The sequence below is a fragment of the Notamacropus eugenii genome, chromosome X (assembly GCF_028372415.1).
Source record: "Notamacropus eugenii isolate mMacEug1 chromosome X, mMacEug1.pri_v2, whole genome shotgun sequence".
Classification (NCBI taxonomy): Eukaryota; Metazoa; Chordata; class Mammalia; order Diprotodontia; family Macropodidae; genus Notamacropus; species Notamacropus eugenii.
In genome coordinates, this window is record NC_092879.1 from 38,585,983 (window position 1) to 38,598,072 (window position 12,090).

Consider the following 12,090-nt stretch of genomic DNA (forward strand, 5'->3'; position numbering starts at 1 on the left):
ATATGGGCTAAAATGGCTTTTGATAGATTTGACTTATGTTAAACTTAAAAGTGTCTCATATACATAAAATTTACAAACTAACCATATTCACACACTTATCAAGTGAAAACATAACTCCATCTTCTCGGTGTGAAAACTCCTACATATATTTTCAATAGGAACTTTTTTTCGTTTAGCTGAAGCATTTGGTCAAATGCTCTGAGGCCTGAATAAAAATACTGGGCTGGACAGAATCAGAGATCTGAGTGCCTGGAGAAGAGATAGCTAACACCCTGAGAAGGAATGGTTTTGGTAGACAGAGAAAAGTCCTTAGTCTCAATCTAGATCTTCTGCCTCCACCTCCCTAGCTAGAGGCCCCTTGGCCAGAAGAACCTCTTGAACTTATTTTAAGGATTTAGAGAATTTGGATTTCTTTCTTCAAATTAATCCTGCTTCCTCAAAGCTGAAAGAAAAGAAAAAATGAAGGACTGGGTCATTCTTTTTGTAAATCTACTCAGATCTGACTTAGCAGCTCCAAAATCATCAGTCCTTCCCTCTGTGCAACCAAATTTTCGTCATCACATAAACCCTTTATTCTTCCATGGCCAGCAACCAGCTTCTCCCATTTCCATATGGTCAGAAGGTCAGAAACCAGGTGCAAAATATATAAGCATGCTCTGTATAGCACACCAACATTTCTTATGCTGTAGATAAATTGTATAGCCAGCTTAGATGGCAACATGATAGGCCATAGGGAGCATACATTCCCATCAACACTCTAGTAAAGCTCTAAAAAGGAAATAGAACAATGATAAAGGAAAGCTAAGAGAAATGGCTTTATAAACCACTCTATCCTATCCAGAACTGCACAAGACCAGACAGAGCTCCATACTCAGCAGAGGCAAACCAGAAGAGTCACAAGATAAAACACAAAACCAGCCTGGAGCCACAAGACCACATCAACACCTAGGCAATGTAACACACAGGTTGCATAGTGCCCAGGCAGTCCACTCCATGGCAAAAGATAGGACCAGCCAAGTATCCAGGCAATACCACGCTGGATAACCAGTGCCTGAACTCTATCCAGATATAGGATGAGATCAGCACCCAGGAAGCACCAAACTCAGGCAGCCAGCCCTCTCTTACGATTCTATAGTAGAGAACAGAGCCAAACCAGTACCCAAGCTGATCAGGTCCCAGACAGCCCAATCCAGAGCCATATCAGGAGATGGGGCATCTCAGTGCTCAGCAGCTCACACCTTAGCCACAGAGGGAGACAGAGCCATCCTAATGCTCAGGGCCAATGAACCGTGACCAGTAGGAGGCCTGTTACCAATACAATTGGCCACGTTCAGTTAGGGCTTATAAGGGTTACAGCAAAAGATGGAGGCTGGACTCTGGGGTCAAGACTCTAGAAGGAGGAGACTGAGAAGGAAAAGTCAAAAGCTAAGTCAAGGTACCAGAAGAATAACAGATTCCTACAGGGGATACCCACTCCATATAGGTCCAAGCAATAATGAAACAAATAATAATGAAACAAAAATAATAATGAAACAAAAAGATATCAGCCTCTTAGCCCTACTTCGAAAGTGGACATAGTAGCTCACTCTATTCTTTCCTCAACTTGCCCTTACATTTACAAACTGGGTTTTTTATCACATCTTCAGAAGGCAGCTGTATTCCCAGGCTAACTTTTCCTACACATACAAAAATATTTATAGCAGCTCTTTTAGTGGTGGCAAACAACTGGAAGTTGAGGAGACACCCATCAATTGGAAAAAGGCTGGAACAAGTTGTGATATATGATTGTGACAGAATACTATTGTGCAATAAGAAATGATTAACAGGATGCTTTCAGAAAAACCTGGAAAGGCATGAACTGATGCAAAGTGAAGTCAGCAGAACCAGAAGAACATTGTATACACTAACCGGAATATTGTACAACTGTGAATGACTTAGCAATACAAAGATCCAAGATAACTCTGAAGAACCTATGAGGAAAAATGCTATCTGCTTCCAGAGGAAGAACTGATGGAATCTGAATGCACATTTTTTTACTTTCTTTATTTTTCTTGTGTTTTTGTCTGTGTTTTCTTCTACAAAATGGCAAATATATCAATGTTTTCTAAGCCTGCAAATGTATCTATCATCTTTATCAAATTGTGAGGAAAAGGAGGGATCGGAGAGAATTTGGAGCTCAAACTTGTAAAAAAAAAAATGAAGGTTAAATTTGTACTTGGGAAAAATTCAGAACTGGGACTGATTCCTCCCGGTCCCAAGGACGAACGAGCCCTTTCCTAGGACCAGAGATGTGCAGGAGGCTTTGTACGCAAGCGCAGCTGCAGGTTGGTTGCCATCGCGACAGAGGGACGCGGAGTGCTGGGCATTGAGTTTCAGCGAAGGAGGCGAGAGGTGCTGCGGCGATGGCGGATTCCACAACTCCGCCAGAATCCGAGGTGCTTGGACTGGAGCTAGAAGCAGTAATTGGCTTCAATGGTGAGGCACGAAGAGAGATGCTAATCCGGTTCTGTCGCTGGGCTGTTATGAAAGTCACCTCGCCCCAGGGACCCTCACTCTGTAATATGGATATTGGGTTTATCATTTCTAAGGACCCTTCCAGCCCTAACATCCTTTACTCCTAAGATTCGGTGAGCCCCGAGATGGCCTAGAAACCTATGGTCCTAGGGGTGGAGTGGCAATTGGGGGATTTGAGGCAGGAAACAGTGCGCGGACTACCAACCTTTTGCCCTGGAGTCCAGCTCTCATTTACTGCTCTGAGGGGAGCTGATAGATAAAGAGGAGCGGAGAACTAGCTACAACGGTGGTGGGTAGAGAGGGCTGAAATCATTAAGAATGATTGCCTAAGCTGATTGACTGGCTGACCACTGGCCCTCGTAATAGGTGAAGTTGTTCTAAAGCACCTTCTCCACTTTGGGAGTCCCTAATCTCAATCCTCTACCTTTGTCCTTTCTGACCCAAAGCGTTATACTTTCGTTCTAGTCACTTGAGTTTGGACACTACTATGTATTTGACTCTATTTGCTTCCGAGTCAAAATCTACAGTGCTGTTAACCCATCTATCTTGTCTGTTTTCTCTGTCTTCTGAAATACCGAGGAAAATGGTAACTAGATAATTTGGGGGGGAAAAATCTGATTTTGGGTAAGAATGGGTGGAGGGGGGTGAAGAAGACTGGAAAGAGGGCAGGTAATTTGTATCATTCATCGTGGGGGTGATTTGTTGTCAGACTCGAAGGAAAAACTCCAATACTGAGGTTTTCAAACTAAGTGGTAATAATACCAGGCTTGTAATTTTTTTAGTTTCCTAAAGTGCTTTCCCCCGTGCAAATTTTTTATTTTCCTTTTTGGTCCAGATATGTGTGCTGTACTGTGGACTGCTTCTGCTGCTCTATAATTTAATGTCCTAGAGTAATAATGAAAAAGATATTAACTAACACATAGTGCTTTAAGGTGTGCAAAGCTTGTTACAATGATGCCCAGGGTTACACAGCTAGTGGGGTCTGAGGCTTCATTAGAAGTCAGGTCTTCCTGACTTCAGGTCCAGCCCTCTACCCACTGTGTCATCTAATTCTTAGAGTTGCCTGGGGGACTTGGGGTGGGAGTAGGGGAATGGAAGGTTAAATTAATGGCCAGTGGTCACAAAGTAAGTATGTGTCAGAGGCAGAATTTGAACACAAGTCTTTCTGACTACTGTGACTGGAAAATGTGGAATAAGGTTGCAAAGTTCTATGGGACTGAAGAGTGGAAATCCTTGAATATTATACTGAAGGGTTTGGACTTTATATTTAGAAGGCTTTAGAGGGAATAGATATTCTAAATACTCACTATACCGTTTAATGCTGGAGAAGAGGTATATATTTTTCATTGACTCTGGATATTTTAATGGAATGTCTCATCAAAATAGCTGAAATATATTAACTAGTCTATTCTTTGGAGTTCATACATACATGGAACCTTTCTAATATAGTGGACTTACTGTGTATTATAATTGTCTTTATGTTTCTGTTAGACTGTAAGATTCATGAGGGGGATTTGAATGGGTTTTTTTAAATTTTGTGTCTCCTTCAGCACCTAGAACTTAAGTTCTAGAATCAGAATAGGCTTCTTATAGGAGGTTGCACTTGAGCTGATCTTAGAAGGATGGTTAGGAATTCTGTGAAGCAGAGATGAGGGAGTATAATCCAGGCAAAGGAAACTGGGGAAAAGGGAAAAAGTATTTATATAACTTCTTCCACTATGTGCCAGGCACTGTGTAAATCATTTTACAAATATTATCTCATTTTACAAGATTGGTGCTATTTTTTCCCCATTTTATAGTTGAGGAAATATACAAAGAAACCGAGGGTTAAGTGACTTGTCCAGGGTGACATAGCTAGTAAGTCTCTGAGGCCAGATTTAAAACTCAGTTCTTCTTGACTTCAAACTCAGCCACTCTATCCATTGTAACACCTTTCTGATTAGAAATGGAATATTTTGTGAGGAAGAGCAAGAACTCTGGTTTGGACAGAATGTAAGAAGAAGGATAATGGACAGTGAATCTAGAATTCTAGGCCACTGCCAGATTGGGAAGGACTTTAAAAGCCAAATGGAGGAATTTACATTCTGTCTTAGAGGCAACACTCACAAGAGCTTGTTCAGCATAGTAATGAAATGGTCAGATCTGTGCTTTAGGAAAATCATTTTGGCAGTGGTGTTGAGTGTTAATTGGAGAGGGAGAAGACTAGAGGCAGGGAAAACAATGAGGAGATCTGTTGTAATAGTTTAGTTAAGTGATGAGAGCCTGAAGTAGAGAAACAGACAAATGAGTGGAGACAAGGAATACTTGAGATACATTGTAGAGACCTGAATGACTGTGAGAAGTAGAAGAAAGAGTTGAAAAAGACTTTTATTTTGGAAAGTTAAGTGATTAGAAGAATAATTTTGCCCTGGACAGAAACAGGTAAATTAGGAGAAGGGGTGGATTTAAAGAGAAAGACAAGGAACAATTTTGGATGTGTTGAGTTTCAAATACCTATTCTATTCCATAGAATACATAGGTGAAGATGTCCAGCAGGTAGTTAGGAATGCAGAACTCAGCAGAGAGATGATGCCTGGACATATAGATTCAGGAATCATCTGCATGTAGAGATTAGTTGAACTCATGGTAAGTATGAAGTTACAAAACCAGAGAGAAGAAAAAAAGACTCGACAGACCCCACATATAAGGATGAATATATCCATAGAATCCTGAGGAGTGATGAGACAGCTAGGAGGAGAATCAGGAGAGAACAACAGTCACGGAAATCCCCAAAGTGGAGGACATGTAGGCAGAGGGTGAGGTTAAAGTGCTAAATGCTTCAGAGAGATCAGGAAGGATAAGGTCTGAGAAAGTAGCATGGTAGAGCAGATAGAGATGGAACCTAGGGTCTAGATGACTTGGATTCCAAAATCCTGCCTCAGATGCTTAAATGACAAGTGATATGAGACAGTGAAAGGTCTCTGTTTCAGTTTCCTTATCTGTAAAATGGGGATGATGATCATAGGGTCTACCTTACAGAGTTTGTTATGAGGATCAAATGAGATAATACATATAAAATATTTTACAGAATTTTAAGTACTGTGTAAATGTGGGCTGTTATTATTTATAATAAGGTGATTAGTCAATCAGTAAACATTTGCTAAGTGCCTACTATGTGCCAGGAATTATTCTAAGGACTAAGCACATTAAAAAACAGTCTTGCTCTTATGGAGCTCACAGTCTAATATAATGGGGGAGACAATATGCAAAAAAATCTACGTACAAAGTAAATTGGAGATAATTAGTAGAGAGAAGGATAGCATTAAAAGAGGACTTGGAAAGGTTTCCTGTAGAAGATGGGACTTTAGCTGAGACTTGAAGATAGACTAGGAAGGCAAAAAACAGGTGAAGAGGAAAAGAATTCCAGACACAGGTGACAGCCAACGAAAATGTGTGGAATCAGGAGATGAAATGCCCGTCATGAAGAACAGAAAGGAAACCAGTGTTGCTGAGTAGCAGAGGATGATGTTAAGGTGACTTGAAGGGAGGAAAATTATGTCAGAGCAAGGGCAATTGGGAGAGCAAGGTGAGATAGAGTGACTGGGAGCTGAGGAACACATTCTAGAAGGGAGAGATGGAAGGACAGAAGATTATAGACAGAGGAATATCAGCATTTTTGATAGTGGAGGTAGAACATAAGATCATAAATTTAGAACTGGAAAGTATATCAGAAGCTATTGCTGTATTTCCATCCCCATTTTACAGAAGACAAAACTGAGGCTAAGAGAGGTTAAGTGACTTGTCCAGGTGTTGTCAAGGGTATTATTTATCATGCCTTTATGGGGAAAATTATGTCAGATACTGGGCTCCTTGAGAAAGGAGGGTCTGTATGAGCTGGATGGAGTGATTTTCCTTAAGCAAAGGACTGACTTTGTTATTAACCTGCTCAATTAATTCCAGTGGCTTCCTATGTTACCTCTAGGACTAAACATAAACTCTGTTTGGTATTTGAAGCTCTTTATAACTTGGCTTTAAACATGTTTAAAAATGTGGTGTTTTTTCTTTGCATAAGAGGGTTATTTCCTTGAAGGCAAAAACTGTTTCATTTTTGCTTTTGTATACCCAGTGCCTTAAGTAAAATCTAGCACATAGGAGGTATTTAATTTACGTGAATCTAAAAGGTGAGATTATTGAACCTTGATGGTGAGTTGAGTATTGGTGGTGGTTTCTACAGGTGTCAGAGAGGGGAAAAAATCATACCCATAAGAAGAGCATAAGTGAATATATATATATATATATATATATATATATATATATATATATATATATATATATATAGAGAGAGAGAGAGAGAGAGAGAGAGAGAGAGAGAGAGAGAGAGAGAGAGAGAGAGAGAGAGAGAGAGAGAGAGAGAGAGAGGGGGGGGGGGAGGGAGAATGCAGCTAGGAGTGCAGTATCTTCTGGGTGATGGGGTGGGAGGGAGTCAGATTTCGATGGTTGCAAAGAGATAGAAGGAGGGGGAAAAGAACAGGTTTAACATGAAATTTGTTTACAATAGAATCTGAGTTCCAGTGGGCGCAACAGAAAGGTAGGGTGGACTGGTATAGGGACTGGTGAAGTGTGGTGCTAACATGAATGCATATGAAGGAACAGGGAGTGGTATCCAGTGAAGGGAACTTTGGCCCAAGCCTCCTGAGACTTTCAATCATAAGAATTCTGAGCTGAGTCATAGAGTGGCAGATTGTTATACTTTTCACAGTATCAGTGGTTGATTTGATTTTCAGTTCCTGAGCGTGAGGTATAAATCATGGGGAGAAGATATGCATGTAGTGATGAAGATATTAGATCTTACTTGATGGTCAAGTTATGGTCAGTGGGTCCCACAGCCTGGCTTCCCAGGGATCATTCCGGTTAGTAGATAAGTTCCCCCAGCTTTAGGGGTGTTTCCAGAACAATAGAAGTACTTAACCTGGGGTCCATGAACTTGTTTTAAAAAAATATGTTTTGATAATAGTATTTCAGTATAATTGATTACCTTTGTAATCCTATGTATTCTAACCATTTAAAAACATTCTGAGAAGGGCTCTGAAGGATTTGCCAGATTGCTAATGGGGTCTATGGCACAGAAAAGATTAAGAACCTCTTACCCTACTCTACAGGTTCTTTGGTCTTGAACTGGTGGCCAGTGTAGTAGTTTCACAGTTGGAAGTCCTAGAAAACAATGAAATTGACACTAATAGGTAAATTTATAATGAGAGGGTGTTGGGGGAAAAAGAAAGAATAACTGAAGTCAAAACTCACCTACATAACAATTTTTTTTTCTGGAACTGACCTTGTATATAATTACTCATGGTTCATGATCATCAGAAAAATCAAAATTTGTGTTATTGTTAAAGGCTTTTTGAGTACTATAGAATCATTTCTATTAGTAAAACAGGAACATCTCTCCCAATCCTCAGTCATTTGGAGGTTACCTTGAAGTAGTTGCCTCAGAAAAGTCATACAATATACTCTCAATAGCCACTGGCCACCAGTTCCCTATAATTTTTATGTAATTATGTAATAGCAGCAACTTCTGCAACTGACTACTTTTTCCTTTTGCTTCTTTTAGGACATGTTCCCAGTGGTCTGATATGTCATCCTGATCAGGAGCATTTGGTCTATCCTTTGGGTTGCACGGTCCTTATTGAGTCAATAAACACAAATAAGCAATATTTTCTACATGGACATGGCAATAATGTCTCCTGTGTTACTGTCTCCTCAAATGGCGCATATATTGCTTCTGGACAGGTTACCTTTATGGGATTCAAGGTGAATAATTTAAGGATAGTACATATATAACATCATAGTTCTAGAGCTCTGATGAGGAAACTGAGGCTCAGGGAGTTTAAGTGACTTATCCAAAATCATGAAGTAGGAATCATCAAACACAACATTTGAACTCAGATTCTCTGACTCAGGAGCCAGTGTTCTTTAACCTATACTACACTGCCCTATTATTTACTTCTTTATCCATTTAGGATCATCCTCACAGAAAGACTTCTTATATAGGATAGCTCAGCTTCTAGGAGTGAGCATTTTTCTACATCCTAGGTTTGGTACTAAAGAAGTTAAATTCTGCAATGGATCTTTCTCTTTTGTTCCTTCCTTTTGCCTGACTTTCTGGCTGAATTCTCTACGGGCTAGTGAGCCACACAGTCTTTGGTTTTAATTATATATGCATACATATATATATATAATATTTATACATACATACATACATAATATATTTATATATGTGCTATATGTGTATATTATATGTGTATTATATACATGTATGTTTGTGTGTGTGTATGTGTGTGTATACAGGCAGCTAGGTGGTGCAGTGGCTGAAGTGCTGTGCCTGGAGTCAGAAAGACTTCTCTTCCTAATTTCAAATCCAGCCTCAGATACTTACTAGCTGTGTGACCCTGGGCAAGTCACTTTACCCTGTTTGCCTCAGTTTCCTCGTGGATGAAGAAAATGGCAAACCACTCCAGAATCTTTGCCAAGAAAATTCCACAAAGGCATGCAGAGTCAGGCATGACTGAATGACTGAACAACGATATATGTATAGACTATTTATTTATGTATATGTACATATACATATACATACATGTATACATATATAGTTGTTGATTATGAAAGCCCTATTCCAATGACTCATGGCATACAGATGGATCTTAAAGATGATCTTGGGTAGCACAAATTGTGTTAGGGTCTACCATGTTGAACAGTCTTTTGAGTATGGTCCTGGTGACCGACTACATGTGCAAGTTAGCTAAATACTGAGGGGCTCATCACTAGCTACTAAGGCAACCTATAAAACAAAGAAAAATGCAAAATGACTCTCAGTTCTATGTAGCTGCATTTTCTTTCTATGTTGATTGGTCTAGGGGGTTGATAGAGAGTAAAGGGTATTAAGAACAACAGTTTTGAGACCAGCTTTAAGCATTAACTAAGCTGTTGATATTCTAAATGTGAGATCTTTGTCCAATAACCAACTGGTTGATGTACTATGGGGGAACGAATCACATCAGTTTTAACAGTATTTAAATAAGTGAAACCCAACTCAAGAAAGTTGCAGCTAAATGAAAGGATGGCTAATGTTTGACTTGGAAATGCAAATCAAAGAGTCATCAGAGGTCATTTTATCATGTACCCCAACACAATACGAAAAATAATTTCTTAGGCTACTTAGTCATCTTATCTTGAAATGATCATAATGTATATAAGCAAAAAGACCACAATGAAAATAATCGGTTTATGTGCCAACATGTGTTGTGGAGGGTGAGACAAAATGCTTATGAAGAACTCAGTCAGTCAATAAGCATTTATTAAGTGCCTACTATTTGCAAGGCACTGTGCTAAGCACTGTGAAAACAAAAAAGGCAAAAAAGATGGTCAGTCACTGCCCTCAAGGAACTCACAATCTGTTAGGGAAGACAATAAGCAACAGATGTATAAATAAGCTAATACAGAATTAAAATATTACTCTCCAGATTAATTAATCATATATTTTTTACTCAATAGCCTCTTTGCAGACATGAGCATGTCAGATAGTGGTAAAGAATGTCAGAAAATATAGTTTAGGATTAAGAAATAAAAGGTGCTAACAATGTATAAAATATCCCTATACATCATGACTTCTTCACGAGAAGTGTGGAGAGGCTATGGATATAATTGAATAACATTGTGCAAAAAATTAAATTGATCATATCCTAATAGAAATGACTAGTGTCATGTGGAAGTCATTTATTTAAAATTTTTAAAATATTTATATCTTTTGTTCTTACCTCACCTTCATTTTCAAATATCTCTCTTCCTCTTCAACAGCTATCTTTTATAAAGTATAAAAAAAGAATAGAAAAGAGGAAAAAAGGCAACTCTGCAACATTAATCTCTCATTAATTGAATATGACAGCATATGCAATGTGTGGAAGTCATATCTGAACTACAATCAGATCATTGATTTGTTAAGGCAAAGATGAAAATTAATATGAAATTGTAGTAGAATAAGGAATAAAAACAAGAAGTACAATTAAAGTATTTCCAAACTGGCTATTCAGATAATACATTGATACCCCCTCAAAAAATGGAAAAAGGAGTGGATATAAACATGGATTATCACCATTTCCTAAGGAAATTTAGCAAAATAATTCTTATTGATATATGCAGAGAGACAGTTTGGAACAGTGAGACTTTAGAACATAAATTCATTGGCAAAATTTTAAGGAGAAAGATTATGAATGTTATCTTAACAAAATAACTAGATGCATTGGAAGGAAAAACAAATGAATAGAAAGCTTGAAGTGGGATCCAATTAAGCTAGTCTATCCTAATTAGTGATTATTTTTTAAAAACATGTGAGTTCATAGAGCAAAATGCAGCTTTAAAGAATTGCCTCCATTGCCGTACCACTTATGCATATGTTAAAATCCTAAAATATTCCTTAGAAAATGAAATAAATTTGTTGATTATTAATAGCAGTTGAGACATAAAACAAAGATGGCTATGTTCATCAAAGGAGTTTGCCACTGTCATGGAGAATGTCCAACACAGAGTTCAAATGAAAGAGTGATGCCCTGTAGATGACAAAGTCCTACAGATGTTCCTGTTATGGATGATGATATAGTAATTGCCTCAAAATCCAGAACATTTCAAAGGCTGCTGTGATCCACAATCACTCAATGAAAGTTGGTCTAACAACACCACCAGGCTTCTCTCTGAAAAAAAAATTACTTATCTTTTGAATACCAGTAGTACTCCAGTGATACTATATAACTCAAGTCATGAAGTAAATCTCAAAAAAAGAAAAAAATTAAAATTAAGGGTCATCCAAAGTGTAATGAAGAAATAATAGCACATGTAAATACATTGCAGCATGGTACCAGTGATGAATTTGACTCAAGAAGAAGCATTAAAGATATTAAAGTGATGCATGAACAGAAGAAATAAGTGGGTCATAAAGAATGAAGGATAAGAGGGCAGCTAGGAAGCATAATGGATAGAGCACTAGCCCTGGAGTGAGGAGAACCTAAGTTCAAATCTGACCTCAGATCCTTGACACTTATTAGATGTGCGACCCAGGACAACTCACTTAACCCCAACTGCCTCACAAAGGAAAAGGAAAAGAATGAAAGATAAGAGATGGATAGTACAAATTCATCATTGGTAATTTTGAAAGATCCAGAAGAAGTGTGGACTATATAGTATCTATATGTGACATATAGATACTATATAGCATATAAAAGATATGTATATATATATATATAATAGATAGATACTATATATAGTATAGGTTGTTTAATGTAGAAAATTTACATGAAGAATCCCACAGAATAACAAGGTCACCACTGATGCCAATAAAAGGAGGACCCAAATTGATAAGGTCCTTTATAATAATAAGATATTTTTTGAGGTATGGGATTAAAGCCAGAATTACTTGAAGAGAATTGGGACCTTATTTTGGGAAAAAGTTGTTTCATTGATTTCATTTTTAAATGACTTGATCTAAGGTCAAGAGAACTGGTTTAAGAATTAAAGCAGTGAGAAATTGCCCTGCCAAGTTCCTATTTT

At 38.2% G+C, this 12,090-nt stretch overlaps 1 protein-coding gene across 6 annotated transcripts in view; it reads left to right on the forward strand.

Moving 5' to 3' along the window:
• The first annotated feature begins 1,327 nt into the window (after positions 1–1,327).
• Positions 1,328–12,090, forward strand: part of LOC140515402 (cilia- and flagella-associated protein 52-like) — a 46,634-nt gene continuing 35,871 nt past the window's right edge. For 5 of the 6 annotated variants that reach the window (XM_072626074.1, XM_072626071.1, XM_072626076.1 and 2 more), the window contains exons 1-2: positions 1,328–2,475; positions 8,105–8,304. In XM_072626074.1, the coding sequence (XP_072482175.1) occupies positions 2,403–2,475; positions 8,105–8,304 (273 nt within the window). In that variant the 5' untranslated portion in view covers positions 1,328–2,402. Of the gene's footprint in view, positions 2,628–8,104; positions 8,305–12,090 lie in introns of all 6 variants that reach the window. The other variant, XR_011971004.1, reaches the window with a different exon arrangement.